This window comes from Nicotiana tomentosiformis, chromosome 8 (assembly GCF_000390325.3).
Source record: "Nicotiana tomentosiformis chromosome 8, ASM39032v3, whole genome shotgun sequence".
Taxonomy (NCBI): Eukaryota; Viridiplantae; Streptophyta; class Magnoliopsida; order Solanales; family Solanaceae; genus Nicotiana; species Nicotiana tomentosiformis.
Genome location: NC_090819.1, coordinates 42,078,348 through 42,095,427, shown reverse-complemented (window position 1 = coordinate 42,095,427; position 17,080 = coordinate 42,078,348). Strand labels below are relative to the sequence as shown.

At 34.9% G+C, this 17,080-nt stretch overlaps 1 protein-coding gene across 2 annotated transcripts; it reads left to right on the top strand.

Moving 5' to 3' along the window:
- The first annotated feature begins 1,124 nt into the window (after positions 1–1,124).
- On the top strand, positions 1,125–16,847 carry LOC104117025 (probable UDP-3-O-acyl-N-acetylglucosamine deacetylase 1, mitochondrial). 2 transcript variants are annotated; one of them, XR_690994.3, is made up of 8 exons: positions 1,125–1,223; positions 1,313–1,615; positions 2,238–2,444; positions 2,916–3,017; positions 14,654–14,718; positions 15,013–15,157; positions 15,304–15,427; positions 16,138–16,847. XR_690994.3 is itself a non-coding variant. In XM_009628004.3 (7 exons), exons 1-7 carry the CDS (start codon positions 1,179–1,181, stop codon positions 16,189–16,191), a joined length of 921 nt encoding a protein of 306 aa, XP_009626299.1. In that variant the 5' UTR covers positions 1,125–1,178; the 3' UTR covers positions 16,192–16,847. The 2 variants fall into 2 exon arrangements, 1 of the variants encoding a protein (XP_009626299.1); XM_009628004.3 differs by lacking the exon at positions 15,304–15,427.
- The last annotated feature ends 233 nt before the right edge of the window (positions 16,848–17,080 follow it).

Sequence of the window (17,080 nt, the reverse complement as noted above, 5' to 3'; positions counted from 1 at the left end):
GAGATTTTTGCCCCACACCATCGCCTCGGGGCATTTTTGGTATGCCTCGCCCTAGGACTCGCCCCGAAAACGCCTTTTAAAACACTGGTGTCGCATAATTTTCCCTAAAAAAAATAAATGGAGATAAGCTCCTTTTTAAAGTTTGGGCCTAGAGTTTTTGGACTAGAGCTTTATAAAGTTGTGTATGAAGTCCGAACCATTTGGTTGCAATGTATGTGTGTGGGAGTGTATTTACGTGTAATTCTCTTGAATTTAAAAGAGTTAATACCCTAAAATCCGCCTAAACTATACAACCTTTGTCAGTTGCCTACCTAAACTATCACTTGTCCTCGAAAACTTTCTCAACTATATTCTCCTTCATAATAAAACCCCCTCGTCGCATTCTTACTAGTGTGTGTAATACACTCTCCAAATTATTTTTAAAATCTGCCACGTGATAATCTACATGAATATTTGTTTAACTCAATCTAAAAAATATACTTAATTAAGATTTTAATACTCTTTATTATATCATAGTAAAAAATTACATGGTAAAAATAAAAAAAAGGGGCTAGGGTTAAAGCTAGTGAGTCAATTATAAAAAACTCATTTTCTTTTTGCTCTCATCGGAGAATGGCTACATTAATCTCTCAGTAGCGATTTTCTCCATTAATCTTGGTTCTAACCTCGATTGCATTGTCTATTCTTGCTTCCATTCGAAAATCGAGATAAAAACTAGGGTTTTTGCTCCTAAATCGGTATAGAAGATTAGGGTTTTGATAGATCTAAATTCTGAAGATTGTTGAAAGGAGATACCTAAATTGTTAAAGAAGATAGCTACACACAGGTCCTATTCCTTTATTTCCTAATTTCTTGAAAGGCATTAAACCTCATGCTCTACAAATACTTGAAAGAGTATTTTTTCTTTCAAATAAATTTAGGTAAGAAATGCAGGATGGATAAAATAAGAAAGATAATAAATAAAATCAGAAATAATAAGAGAGAGAATTTCGGATGGATTCAAACGAAGAAATGAAAAAGAAAGGTAAAAAAAAAATGAGCAAGGAAGGTGAAATAAAAAGAAAAAGAGGAGAAAATAGAAAGAAATATAAATTTTAAAAAAGAAGGGCTAATTAGGTGTTCGGTGATTTATTACACAGATAACCACATAAGCGACCAGAGGGCTTTAACAATCCGTAATGACATTCGTTCGCAACTCTTCAACCCTCATCTCCTGGATTTCCGTACACGCACTCACTCTCTCTTTTTCTCTAAATATACACACACACACACACAAGACTGTTAACTGACAAATTAATTTCATTTTTTGCAGACTGGTAAGCTCCAGCAAACAGTAGCCAACTGTGTAGAAGTCACCGGAATCGGTCTCCACTCCGGCAAGGTATCCACCGTTAGAATCTGCCCGGAGCTTGCCGGCGAGGGTAGGTACTTTGAACTCGGTTCAAAGGTCATTCAGGCATCCATTGACTTCGCCAAGGAGTCTCCACTGTGCACCACGCTGTGTAAAGATGGGCACTCTATTAGTACCGTTGAGCACTTGCTTTCCGCTTTGGAAGCCACCGGCGTCGATAATTGCCGTCTCGAAGTCGAAACCTCTGATCCCTCCTCCTTTGAGGTACTCCCATTCCATTTGTCGCATTTTCAAGTGTAGTCCTAATTTGACTCAGTACTCACAAGGCTAGTTCACAAGGTCTTCCTTGACTTCCTCCAAAGCACATCGGGGGCTCGTATATATATATATACACATACTTTTGTTGGTCTTCCTTGACTTCCTCCAAAGCACATCGGGGGCTCGTATATTTTTTGTAACCTCACTGTACATAGTCTGCACTTTTATGGTGCTGCTTCTATTTTAATGAGATTCTTGATTTACTTATAAGAATATTGAGTTCAGTTGTTTAAGTCTAAGTACATTAACAATGGTTTGATGATCAGATTTCCTAATTTTGACCACCAAAGTCAATGTGGGATAGTAAATTTGCAATAGACGGAGTATTTATAGATTAGATTTACCTTACTTTATCCCCCCCCAAAAAAAGAATCATAATGTTTTTAGGGGCTAGATTTTGTGCTTTTGACTTATTCATTCTTTTTTTTCTTTGGTGGTAATTTTAGCAATTAATTATGGAAATTATGGTGTTCAAAAATCTTTATTTGACTAGATGAATGGCAGTATCAAAAATAATATTGGATTAGCAGTAAAATAATTAATTGTTGAACTAAACAAACTGAGACAGGTTCCTATTCTGGATGGGTCAGCAAGAGAATGGGTAGAAGCAATTGAAGAAGCTGGGCTGAAGGCAGCTTTAGATCGTAGTGGTAAAAGCTGTGAGAAATTGGCTCCTGTTCTTACAGAACCTGTTACTGCATGGAGGAACGATTCTTTTATAGCTGCATTCCCTTATTCAAAGGTCAAGATTACCTATGGCATTGACTTTCTACAGGTAATTTCATTAGTTTGTTTGCTGTGCTATTCTTCTTCTCAGTTAGGTAAAATAAGGAAAAAGTTAAGTGTAACGGATGATAATGAAGTAAATGACATTGTTTTTGTGCACATCAATAGACCATGGTATGGATACTTCATGCATCTAACTGATAGCAGTGATTGCCTGACATAGGGCAAGGGTTTCTTTGCTAAAATCCCTTAATTGAATTCGTACTCTTGGCTGTCATATCTGTGCTAAACTTGTTTATCTGATGAGCGGCAATTGTTTGTGTAGCAAAGAGCTTGATGGTCAAAACCACTATAAATTAGCTCAGGGGCATGGGTGATGTAGTATTTTGTTTCAATAATCAAAATTTGAAAGGAGATATGAGGCTTTTTTTTCTGGCTAAGACACATGACATGTTGAGCTACCAAGATTAGGCAAATGTTTTTCATAGAAAGGTCTATTAAATGAATGCATTTATCGCAGGCACCTGAAATTGGCTGCCAGTGGTTCTCTTCAACCTGTCCTGATAAAGATTTCTTTTCCAAAGAACTAGCTTCTGCTAGAACCTTTTGCATTTATGAGCAGGTAACTTCCAATCTTCTGATTCAAAATGTTATTTCAGCTCTCCTTTTTGCTTTTCTGTATTAGAACGTTAATATGATATTACAATCTAGCTTTGGCAACAAGAAGCATTTTCTTATACTTTATCCACCATGAACCTATTTTGATATGCCATCTTTGGACTAGGCGAACAGATGGAATGTTTGTTCAGCGCGTAATTTTAGATTGGTACTTAGTCAAGGAAATTACCAAAGTAGTCATGAAAGATTATTTTTGATAAATATGTTCCATCATGGTTTAAAACTGAACTTTTAAATGAATTTGAATCCTTTAAATATGTGATAGCATTGATGGTAACACAATGGTTGGGAATCCTGACGAGCGCAAAACCGGCGTATAAAAACTGAAGCTCGTTAGTCAAAGATAGTATAGGAAAATATCGTCTCCATAGGGGTTGGACTTAAATAATGATCAAATAATTTCTGGGTTAATGCTATTTAGGATGTTCAACATTTTGATTTGGGATGATTATGAACTACAATTAACTAACTAAAATTAAAGCAATTTATAATTGATCACATAGAACTAGCGAGTAGTAAACTTGGGTTGTTATCAGTGCGAGAAATAAGGGTCATGACATGATAGGTGTACGATTGATGTCCTGGATTTGACACAATTAAAGGTTTTATTGATTCTCACGAGTTCAACTATCTTATTATTCTGTTTCAGACTCCTCTCTCGATTAAACTTGAACCGCTCAAATAAGCTAATGTGAAGTGCGGTGGAACTTGCAAGAATCTATTGGTAGGAATGATCTTAGAGAAACTTCTCGAAAATATTTCTCAATCTTAATTCAAACGGTAGATCACGAAGCTTTTTCGATTAGGTTAAAGAACTACCAAAATAAATTAAAGCATATGGTGCAATAATATTCAATAAAGTGTTCCTCTTTCGGTTAAACAAGATAACGAATAAAATCACAACTAAGATTAAAGCTCTTCCATCATACTCAAGCAATTAAACAATAATCAAATCCATAAACAACAACCAAGTTACCAAATCATGTCAAACCCTTAGGTAAACTACTCCATAGATATGGAGAAAGTCATCACAATAGAGTTAAAGAATAAGAAAACATTAATCCAATGTTACAATCCAAACTCGCGTATTGAATTGGTGGAAGGATGATGAAATCTTGTGTTTTGAAGCCTCCAATGCTCTCCAATAGCTCCCTAGGTCAAAATTCCCTTAAAAACGTGGTTCTAGTGTATTTATACTGTGTAGAGATAACCTAGGACCGAAATCTATATCTATATTATATTAAAAGCACGAATGCTCTTAGCGAAATGTCGTTCGCCTTTTTTACCCTTTAAAAACATATTTTTCATTGGATAAAATTGTAAAATAAAAAAACTTTCCTACTATTTAGGAGTTCAAAATCAATTAAGTTTTGTCCAATATAAATTCGGTGTTCAATATTTTTCTAGGTTTTATTAGTGAAACGGACGAAAATAACATCTAAAAATGCGAAAGAAAATATGGAAAAGAAGAGTGAATGATATTTTTACGCAATAATAGTGTAATACACATGGGGAGCATATTTACAATAACGGGGTTCTCATGAGTTAATATACGCCACATGGGCACTCAAAATGGTAATTATTTTATTTTGAACAAAAATAGGAAGAGTAATAGGACTTTTGCGAAGTTTAGGTGTAAAACATAAGTAGGAGAATCCTTCTTTAATTAATATTCCTAATAACAAGAGTGTAAAAACGGTCCGTTCATATCCCAGTTTGCTGGGAAAGTCAAAATCTTGTAGGTTTAAAAGGAAAAAAGAATATGACAATTAATAGAAAACTTATTATTTAATATCCCTATTAAAGAGGTCAAAATTTCCGTAGTTAAAAATGTAAGAAATAAGTAGGAAATTCATTATTTAACATCCCTAATAAAGAGGTCAAAATTTCCATAGGTTATAATGGAAAAAAAAAGAATAAGACAATAAGTAGGAATTAAGCTCATTCTTTAATATCCGTATTAAAGATTGTAATAAAAAGTCGGTTAATATTCCCAATCGAATTTTACAACAACAACAACAACAACAACAACAACCCAGTAAAATCCCACTAATGGGGTCTGGGGAGGATAGTGTGTACGCAGACCTTATCCCTACCCCGAAGGAGTAGAGAGACTGTTTCCGAAAGACCCTCCGCTCAAGAAAACAAAAAGATAAAAGGACAAAATGAGACAATATTAGTATCACCACAACAATCATAGGAAAAATAGGAACACCATGAAATGCAGAAGAAAGATGCAAAGCAAAAGCGATAGCTAGTAAATAGGACATGCACTGAAAAACGAAGTAGTAAAACACAACATTGTCACTAGCTATCTTAGACAAAAACCCTACCTGGCTAGTCCCACAATAGTACGAAGTAAGTCAAGACTCAATTACATCCTAACCTACAACTCTAATACTCGATCTCCACATCGTCCTATCAAGTGTCATGTCCTCGAAAATTTGGAGCCTCACCATATCCTGTCTGATCACCTCTCCCCAATACTTCTTAGGCCGCCCTCTACCTCTTCTCGTGCCCTCCACAACCAACCGCTCACACCTCCGTACCGGAGCATCTGAGCTTCTCCTCTGAACATGTCCGAACCATCTAAGCCTCGCTTCCCGCATCTTGTCATCAATGGGAGCCACGTGCACCTTCTCCCGAATAACATCATTCCTAATCTTATCTATCCTAGAGTGCCCGCACATCCACCTCAACATCCTCATTTCTGCTACTTTCATCTTCTGGATATGTGAGTTCTTAACGGGCCAACACTCAGCCCCATACATCATGGCCGGTCTAACCACCGCTTTATAGAACTTACCTTTGAGTATTGGTGGCACTCTCTTGTCACACAGGACTCCAGATGCTAACCTCCACTTCATCCATGCTACCCCAATACGGTGTGTGACACCCTCGTCGATCTACCCTCCCCCGGGATAACCGAACCAAGGTACTTGAAGCTGCCTCTACTCGGGATGACCTGTGATTCAAGCCTCACATCCACGCCCATTTCCTCCGGCTCAGCGCTGAACTTACACTCCAGGTATTCCGTCTTCGCCCGGCTCAGCCTGCAACCCTTAGACTCAAGAGCCTGTCTCCAAACCTCCAGCCTCTCGTTAACACCGGCTCGCGACTCACCAATTGAATTTTGAAACCACAAAATCATTTTAAAAAAGGAGGAGCTGAACCCTTCTTTATATAAGAACTAGTGTTGCACATTTTTATCAAAACTCTTGATAGGCCGAGGTCTGTGGAGCTAAAATTGCTTGTGATTTGAGGTAAACTTTCTAACGTTTAGACTGTTCTTGAAGTCTTGTAATAATAGACATTCTTCAAGTTTTGTAGTAACAGAAGTTTCTCGTAGTTCTCTACATAACAATAAGTTCAAGTTCGTAGCTTATGTATACTATATTAAAAGCGCGAAACCCCTATCGAAATGCCGTTCACCTTTTTTATCCTTTAAAAATATGTTTCACATTGGATAAAATTCTAATTGTAATTTAATTATTTTCTTAATATTTAGGAATTTTAAATCAACTAAAATATTGGTTATTAAATCTTTTATTATTTGATTTATGTGAAGTTTCTAATATTTAGGAACTTAATTCACCTAAGAATTTTATATCGTTTGAATTCTGTTCCTAATTAAATAGATATCCAAGAGCAGACGTTATGGTTATCCATGTATTTTCATTCTTTCTTCCTAATCTTTCTTTTAATAAGAATAATAATTTTATCGTTGAATTCTGATCCTAACTAAATAGACTATCCAAAAGCATATGTTAGGTTTATGCATGTATTTTTATTCTTTTTTTCCTAATTTTTAAATAAGAATAATAAAAATTATTACTATTTTTATTATTACTAGAATATTTGAAAAGTACACAGACCAATAATTTGAACAAATTATTAACAAAATATTTAAGACTATAATAGAAAGAGAGAGTGAGAGGAAGAAAAGTGATTGATAAGAGACAATGACGCTAATGATTCTATAAAAACAAATCTCCGAAAGTGAAAATCTAAGTCAGTTTTTTAAGGCTTTCATAATTATTTTTTAACGTTTTGATAATTATTCTTATTGGATAAAATTATAATTACAGTTAAATATCTAAAATTACGGATGAGCTTATGAAGAATTTGAATCAACCAAAAATAAACTTTCCTTTAATGTTGAGAACAAGTAGTTAAGTCTTTGAGTTAATTAATTAGGAAACGAATCCAGTTTAATTATTTTTCAAATTTATCATATAAGTAAAATTATTTTCATTTCGGCAAATTTCTTAGAAATTTCTTTTGATAAGAAGAGCGTCAATGTTGAAAGAAATAAAAAATATGACAAAATTGGTTATAGTAATTGGTAAAAATACAAACATGAAGGAATAGGAATGAAATAGTAGAATACAAACTATATTTTAAATAAGTTATCACTAATTATTATCCAAAATGACAACTCCCTATATGTTTTTTCTTTTTTTTGGTAACCTGGCAACCTCTTCATTATCTAAAAGAAAGAGAAATATAATTTTTCGATTTGCTTTATCTGGCAATTTTTTTGATAAAAGATTTTTTTGTGTTTTGTTTATTTTTGTATTAGGTCATAGAAATAACAACAGTTTTCACAAAACATTCTTATAGAAGTCCTCATAAATTACACTAAGACATCTGAGACTTTTATGAGTAGGATTTCTTTCTTCATTGAGCTAGCTAAATGAGATCAACATTCGTTATTTTCAGGAACTTATACATTTTCATTAATTTTTATTTTATATGTGGAACACATTATTTAATAATAATTATGTAATTTTTAAAATAAGTGTATTTATTAATATAGGGTACACGCGCGAAACGCCTACCCTTAATGAGGCGAAACTTAGTACTCAGGCACTAATGGCACCGCACCATGCGCCGCACTAATGGAGTTTATCAAAGGGTTATATTGTTTTCACTCTACAAGAATTTTACATTACCGCTCTGCGTGCCCCGTAGCGCTAGACCATTTTTTCAACTTTTTAGTTTTCTTAACTTTTTGTATGCAGATTTGGTCCTTGACCCCTGAACTCTATTTCGGTCGAGTTTCTTGGACTTCTACTCAGACTGCGAAGTTCCAAAGTGGCCGTTTTAGCTCCAAAAATGCTCCTTAGCTCGGACTCAAGTCCTACACAATAAAACTCATGTAACAAGTATAAACACTTACATTTAAGTTCAAACACGATTAAAGTGCAGTAATTAGAGAGTGAAATATAGCTAAAAACGTGAATTCCTGTCCTACCATCAAATCCCAAGCTAGAATATGAATTGAAAATAAATGTGGAAGCAAAACTAGAAAAGGAATTGAAAAAACCTGAAGCAAGAATTAAAGATATGGAAAAATTCAAGGAAAGAGTTCTTAGAATTTCCAAGTGCGCTAGTTCTAAAGATTTGACAAGATTCAAGTAACAACGAATTGGTTATAATATGAACCAAACGCACAACTATGCCTCAGTCCCAAACGAGTTGGGATCGTCTATATGAATCCTCACTTCTTTCTTTAATCTTAACTCATACCATCATCATCATACCATATAAATAAAGAAAGAATTACGGCCCTTGTGCCCAATCGAAAATGGCCCAGATTTGAAGTCCTTACCCGGTTTGACCCAGGTTGTACATAACCTGAAAAAAACTTTTCAGCTTTTAGCCCATTGTTAATGACACACTTCTAGAGTTTTTTTTTAATTTTCTTCTTTCTTCATTCGCAACACACTCAAGTTTCTCTCCACGCGTCTCTCTGCTTTCTCTTTTCTTACTCTTCTCTAGCTCACATAGATATGAATATGTATAGATCTCAAACTTGATTTAAAGCATTTTCTCAGCTAAGTTGCTAAATTTTCCCAAATATTTATAGATCTCATATATTTTAATCTCGATTGATGGGTGTCCAAATTTGAAGTTAAAGTTTTGCTGGGGTCAGACTCGAAACTCCATTGAAGGAGCTTTGAAGTTCGAAGTTCAACTCAGATCTGAAAAATCTTACTCGGTTACTCTAAAGCAATTGAGTTAAGTTAAAAATTGTTGTAAAAGCTTGTAGTAACTTCAATCTGGAGTGCTGGGTTGATTGGGTTTGATTAACGTTGGTTTTGGGAATCATACCAGTTGAAAAAGGAAGTTGAAGATGAAACCCAGTTTTCGTATACAATGTTATACATCATTATACAATATTATACAACATTATAATAACAACAACAACAACCCAGTATAATCCCACAAGTCGGGTCTGGGAAGGGTAGTGTGTACGTAGACCTTACCCCTCGTCTATATTTGGTATACGTATATTTGGTATACAAAATTATAATACGTATATAATTTTGTATATTTGGTATGAAAATACTGTTATACAACATTGATCTTTCTGTGCGCTATTTTTGTTCCGGTCCCTCTTTTGAAGTAAGTTCCTATTTTGCTGTAGTAATTCTAGTTTTGTTGCATGTTTGGTTTTTTGTTTTGCTGTGTTTCCCTTTTGCTTTTGTTTTGGGTACATTTTATTTAGATTTTTCTTTTTTCTTTTACTTTGTATCCTATATGTTTTTTGTTAACACTGATTTTGCTTTTATGTGTCAGTGAAATACTGGTAGGCATTATTATACATTCCATATACAAATTTATACATGTATTGCTCATGTGCAGCTAAAACTGATTTTTTTTTTTTTTTTTTTGTGTTTTCTTACTTTTTCTAGAGCAATCTATGTAGAAATTGACTTGTTGATTTTTCTGCCAAATCTATTTTTCACGCTTAATGATATATGCAGAATAAATAAATAGAAAAATGCTCTTTTTTAAAACTTTGGCGTATTATCTTGGGCTATAGATTTGCAAAATTATGATTGGGTTATTATATTGCAATGTATGTGTATGAGTTGTACTTATGTGTAATTCTTTAAAATAAATGTAAAAGTGAAAATTCAGTTAAATATATGTATATATAATAGTAGTAGTAATAATAATGAAGGTAGTAGTAATAATAATAATAATAATAATAATAATAATAATAATAATAATAATAATACCAGTAATAACAAGTCTAACAAGTCTAAATCCTCTTCACAACTAGTAGATATTTTTTTCTTCCATTGTGTCTTATCTTAAGTCTACATTGATTTCAAGAATTTGTAGGTCTTTCGGGACAACTTTCTTTCATGTAATTTTAGGTCTACCCCGGTCCCTTTTAATATCTTCACTCAACATAGCTTCACACCTATGGACCAGTGCATCTATAGGTCGACGCAGGACATGACCAAATCATCTCAAGCGAGCTTCTTCATTGTATCCTCAATGTGTGCTACTTGCACCTTGTGGCGAATGTAATAATTTTTTAATTTTATCTTATATAATTTATATGACCACACATCCATCTTAACCTCCGTATCTCTGCAATACTACAAAATTTAGAATCTTGACCGCTTCATGAGTAACGTTTGATAACAATTAGTAATGAATGCTAATCGCCTTCTTAGAATACCAAGAAAAAATCGGAGATTTCAAAGAAGAAATTACCTTACTACTTGAACTATGAACTAGTTTAGGTTGAAAGATAAATCCCCAAACAAGATGCCTTAAAAGGTTCAAAGAACTCTCAAGTAATAGTATTCATCAAAATTTAAGATATATTGAAGAAAAAAGCACCTCTTTTGTAGAAGGGGATGCCAACCCCTTGAGATCACCTAGGGGATGGTCAAACTAAATTAAATAAGCTGAAATTACGGGGGAGGGGGGCGTTCAAGGCTCAATTAATTGAGCAAAGGCATATTCTAGAAAACTAAAGTTAAGCATTAGTTTGGGCTGCTGGACTTGTTCCTTTTTGAGCGCTAATCCACCTCCTTTTGGACTTCAATTTGGGTCAATAGTTATAAACTCGGGGAAAAGATCTTCCTTGGGCTTGAGCTCTTCTTCCATCATAATACACTCTTTAATTGCTAATAAAGCCCATTGGGCTTGACTTTTTTTTTTTTTTTGGATCTTGTCATAGGTTTTCTTGGAGCTTTCAAAAGCTTCATCCTTGTCCTTTAATAGCGTTGAGCTTCCATGGTTGTTATCGTTCCCCGCTTCTGGGAGAGAATTCATCCTCGAATTCAAACCTGCATCAGATTAGGAAAGATTAGAAACATTGAAGGTAGCACTAACTTGATACTTACCGGGAAAATCAAGTTTGTAAGTATTGTCTCCAATCCTTTCAAGGAACTTCAAATGACCCATCTCTTCTAGGATCTAATTTTGATTTTCTTTTGGTAGGAAATTTTTCCTTTCTCATATGCACTTGAATTAAATCTTCGGGCTAAAATAGCTGATTTTTGTCCCTTATTTTCCCCTTCTCTCTCTTTTCATCCCCATATTCTCCCTCTTTTCTAAAAAGAATATTTCTTCTATTTGGACATTCATTCATCATATGCCCTCTTATATGACATTTGTGATATTGAATAGACTTAGATGGTTTGGAAGATTTAGGATTAAAAGTTTTACCTCCCTCTTTTTCATCATATTTCCTCGTGTTCTTGAGGTGTAGAAGTCACTTCTTGTTTTGGCCATGACTTCTTGAAATTGATGTTTGACCAACTTCTCCATGAGCTAGCTTGTTGCTTTCTTTTATTTTGCTTTTCTCTCTTTACAACCAATCTACTAACTCATCTATAGTTACATATTATTGTATCTCTACTGCATCAGCTATTTCTCTATTTAAATCATTAAGAGATCTAGCCATATTGGCATATTCTTCTTCCATACAATTAGCTTGGATCCTGGACATATTTATAGCTTTAAAGTATTCATCAATAGTCATGGTTCCTTGATTCAAGGTCTGAAGACATTGTAGGTCTCTTTGAAAGTGGGAAGGCACAAACCTTTGCCACTTCATCTCGACCCAAATAGCAATGAGTGGTTCTCCATCTTGATGTTTGTCCCTTGTCAGCCTTTTCTACCAAATAGCAACATAGTTAAGAAGATTCAACAATAGTAAGTTTAACCTTCTTACCTTTAGAGTAGTTATGACAATCAAAGATGCCTTCAACTTTCCTCTCCCAATCAAGGTACAAGTATGGATATCTTGCGCCTTTGGAAGATGACACTTTCATCTTTATGCTACTAATATATCATCTTCTTTCCTACCTCGTTGTCGCCTCCTGTCTTTTCTTACCCTGTCAAGATTTATATTAATATCATTAACAATATCATCTATAGGGCTTCTTGATTTACAATGAGGGTATGGGATACATACCTTATATTCTGGAGCCTAGAATTATTTCGGGTTTGTACAAAAGGTTGATTTCCCCTTCTAAGTCCGTCTTGTCTCTTTTTGTTGAACAATGGTATCCCTCATCTTTTGGAATAGCAAAGTCCATCTTTAGTTGTTGCGACATAGCTTGTAGAGTAAATTCATTTCTTGCTTGGCGCTCGGCCTCTTGAAGAGTCCTCCCTTCATTATCTCTGAAGTTGGATATGATGGCCCTTACGTAAGGATTATATTGCCCCCAATTTTTATGAAAGACAAGGTGTTCATTGAATGATAAGAAAGCTATTTCCACTTGGTATTCAAGGATTGCGCGTTTTGTTCTAGATTAAACAGGTCTAATTGGAACCAAGACAAAAAGAGTTCTTCTACAAGGTGCTCATTGAATGATAAGAAAGCTATTTCCACTTGGTATTCAAGGATTGCGCATTTTGTTCTAGATTAAACATGTCTAATTGGAACCAAGACAAAAAAAGTTCTTGTGAAGAAGCCCATGTTTCTTTTGTTGAAATAAGGACAAATGATTTGATTCGACATTTACACTATGGGCTTAATTGGTTTGAGCCTTTGTATGGAAACTTACTAAGTGATCACTTTCAAATTTAGAGAAACTTTGGAATTAACAAAAAATCCTATTTTCTGAAAACAAACAAAAGGTTCAGAAAAAAGGATAGGTGCAGAGACTCGATGGAAGCTATTCTAACAAATGGAGTTAATGCGTTGGTGGAGGAATCTTTACATCGAATTTTTTTAATCCTTAAAGATCTAGGATTCCCTCTTCTTGTTTCCGTTCTTGATTAGGAAGCAAAGAAATAAAATTTGATTTCTTGAAGAGCAATATGATTCTCTTTGTTTTTTTGACTGAATTTCGTTCTTTTTTGACTTTTTTTGTTGTTGCTGTTCATGTTGCTGCAATAACTTTTTTTCTATTTTTTTTGTTGCTGTTGTGTTCATAATTCCAAAGATTAACAAGAACAGAATCATGATAGAACAACTATGATACTACTTTATAACATAATGGTTGGGAATCTCAAGCTAGAGTATGGTTTGAGAATAAATGTGGAAGCAAAACTAGAAAAGAAATTGAGAAAAATTGAAGTTAGAATTAAAGGATATGGGAAAACTCAAGGAAAGAGTTCCTAGAATTTCCGAGTACTCAAGTTCTAATGATTTGACAAGATCCAAGTAATAACTAATACAAATTAGTTATTGGATGAACTAAACACCTATACTTGATAAACGAATCAAAACTTAGAATCGAATCTTTACCGCTTCGTGAGCAACGTTAGGCAACAATTAGTACTCGGATACTAATCGTCTTCTAAGAATACCAAGTAAAAATCGGAGATATCTAAGAAGAAATTACCTTACAATCTGGAACTATGAACTTGTTTAGATTGAAAGATAAAATCCAAAGTAAGATGCCTCAAAGGATCAAAAGAACTCTCAAATAATAATATTCATCAAAATTTAAGTTATAATCAAGAAGAAAACACCACTTTATTAGGAGCATAAAAGGGGGCTGCCAACCCCTTGAACCTTTAAGTTATAAGTTATAATCAAGAAGAAAACACCCCTTTATTAGGAGCATAAAAGGGGGCTGCCAACCCCTTGAAATTACTTAGGGGGTGGTCAAACTAAACTAAATAAGCTGAAATTTCTAGGGGGAGGGGGCGTTGAAGGCTCAATTATTTAAGCAGATTCCATTAAGCTAGAGTTAAGCACTAGTTTGGGCTGCTGGACTTGTTCCTTTTTGGGTTGGCTTTGGGCCCCAGTCCACCTTCTCTTGGACCTCAATTTGAGCCTCCAAATAGTTGTAAGATTTGGCCAAAAGATCTTCCCTGGGATTGAACTCTTCTTCCACTAGTTTGAAATTTCTTTGTTTGGGATCTTGTTATGGGTTTCTTGGAGCTTCCAAATATTCATCTTTGTCATTAATGTCATTGAGCTTTCCATCAATGCTATCAATTGATAGTCAGGTATTGCTCTTGTTTGTAGAAGAGTGTCATCATTGAGCATCTTGTGACATTCTTTTTCAGCACTTGAGCTGTCTTGGAGGTGTTAAAAAATAACTAAAATCTGTCCCCCCCCCCAAAAAAAAACTTGACATTCTTGATTTGTGTTTCATGATGCGAAATCTTTGTGAATTGACTTAGCTCAATTTGTGCTTTCTTCTTCACATTTATTGCTTTCATCATCCGTCTTCTAGTTGGTTATCATGAAAAGGTAGTCCTCTTTCATCAATAGTTATGGAGTCAAAGCATAGTTGATGGTTCATCATTCATGTTGTTACGTTTATGGCATTTACATGGTTTCTATGCTGAATAACTGTCCAGGTTGAACAACTACGCAAATCAGGACTTATCAAAGGGGGTAGCACTGAAAACGCCATTGTTTGTAGGTAAGGGATACTTTCTTTTTCAGTTGTATTTGGAAAAATGCTGGAAAATGTAATTAGGTAACACTTACACTTCATCTAACTTACCGAAAATTTAAGCAATAATTGATCAAGAGTAAGTAGTGTCAGCTAATGATGCATGGTATGTCTCGTTCTATATTAATCAGATATAACATGCCTGCTAGGATGATACATCCTTATGAAAAGTTACCACCACCGTCAACCGGAGGCCATTATGCTTTCTACTAGGTGTATTTTCTTGATTTAACCTTACATATGATATCTCCTCTTCTACAGTGAAAGTAGAGGCTGGCTGAATCCACCACTGCGTTACAGTGATGAACCTTGCAGACACAAGGTTTTAGATCTTATGGGTGATCTTTCCCTTTTGGCACAGGGTGGTAACCAAGGGCTTCCAGTGGCACACATTATTGTCTATAAGGTTTGTTTCTTTGCCTTCCAATTATTTAGTTTTGGTGTTTAATGGTGATGGACCATGGAAAGGATTGTCTAGCAGAAAATGTGACCTTTTCTTAGCCTCTGCCTGATCTCTTGTTTAATCCTTGTTCTCACGTCTGCTTTATATAGAGCTTTCAAATCTGGCTGAAACTCTGATTGGCATGGGGAGCTTTCTAAAGCCACTGCTTACTACGATGTAGTATGCTGCCTTCTTTAGCAAAGGTTCTTATATGTTCTGCTTCTGTGAAGAAAGGTGAAAGAGAAACTGCATTAAATTCTACTCAGTAAAAACTTTTTCTGCATCTTATTTCTACAATGGTGTTGTATCTGTCCTGAACCTCATTGTTGAGGCATCATGAACGTGGTTACCTTCTTCTCGTCATAGTCATTGTAATGCAATTCCCTGCACTACTATAGGCATATGCATATTGTGAGTACTGTCCCAGTTTTTTTGTGTTTCAATTTTGCATTCTCAGCTTTCCTTCCTCTTTTTTTTTTTTTTTTTTCTCTGAATAACTTTGCTATTTGGATTAAGTGCGAAGGTTTAAAATGTCTTTGTGCATGTGCTCATGAAGTCATTGATGAGCTTTGTTGTATGTGTTTGCACAAACGAAGTTGACTGGTACTGGAAGTGCAAAATTTTATTATTGATAGAGGGCACTAATCTAGCCATTATGCCCCTGACGTATTGTGGCTGAGACATGGGCATAATTTGGTAACTTCATTTCTGGAGAAAAGTAAAAACAAGACTTTCTTTTTTTTATAAAAAAAGTACATGATATGGGTGATGTCGAAGGCATTGTATTTACAAGGCTGTAGTGATGAAATATACTTTTGGATTGCTGAGAAGTCCAACATTAGATTGATGGTAAACATCTCCTAATATTTGTTGGAGATAGAACAATTTGCTAATAGTTTTTTAATTGATCGAATTCAGCTGCTTAAGTAACTTCATATATGCAGGGTGGACATGCACTGCATACGGATTTTGCTCGCTGCTTATCGAGAGTCAAATGAGCTGGTGTGTTGGAAATTTACTAGTTTTGGCGCTCAGCTCTCGTTGTTGGTAGAAGCCTAATTTGTTCCGACTCCCTGCTGGTCCAGAAGCCTTTAAGACTGCACTTGATTATTTGCTGGACGTTGTCAAATAGTAAGCGAAGTGTTAGGAGTAGGAAGCATGAGTTACTTGACCGAACTCATGACGACATTATCACTTGGATGGTGTAATTGCTAAGACGAGCACTTACGCCTATTCTATTGTCCTGACTTTGAGGCATGGTTGGTATCAGGACTTGGAGAATGCCGAGGGTGAGGGTCTAAAGAGCCCGTTTCAGCACAACAACAACAAACCCAGTAGTTTCCCACGAGAGCCCGTTTCAGCACAGCTTTTCAAATATTAAGGTCATTGTTTATTATGCTTCAGTTTCTGATTGGTTTGTTGTTGGCGCTCCTTCCTTTTTATCTTACCTGAGCCGTGGGTCTACCGAAAACAGCCTCTCTGCCTTCTTAAAGGTAGGAGTAAGGTCTGGGTACACGCTACCATCTCCAAACCACACTTGTGGGATTATACTGGATTTGTTGTTGTTTTTGTTGTTGTTGTTTTCACATAATATCATTTACTTTCTTGATAAAAAAGAAACCCTTTAATTATATTAAATCGTTTTATCCAGTCATATTGGCTTTATAATGCACTAGATTTTTTTTTTTTTAAAACTTTTCCTTTGTTCTTTGCCTAATTTTGTTTACTAGTTCACATACTTTGTACCCTTTGCCGAAAGAGGGGCCTTTGAATGACTAGTAATTAATTTAGCCAAATTTTTTTTTCTAAACTAAATAGAGTATATCATTAGTTACAATGGTCATATTATTATGTACTTAAACCTAAGTAAACTCCTAATAAACATAG

What these genes read in the sequence shown, in the direction of transcription:
- LOC104117025 (XM_009628004.3), top strand. Translation starts at nt 1,179, where the DNA reads ATGACATTCGTTCGCAACTCTTCAACCCTCATCTCCTGGATTTCC. An exon ending in CTGATCCCTCCTCCTTTGAG is followed by an intron (nt 1,616 to 2,237) that starts GTACTCCCATTC and finishes AAACTGAGACAG; the next exon opens with GTTCCTATTCTGGATGGGTC. An exon ending in ATGGCATTGACTTTCTACAG is followed by an intron (nt 2,445 to 2,915) that starts GTAATTTCATTA and finishes CATTTATCGCAG; the next exon opens with GCACCTGAAATTGGCTGCCA.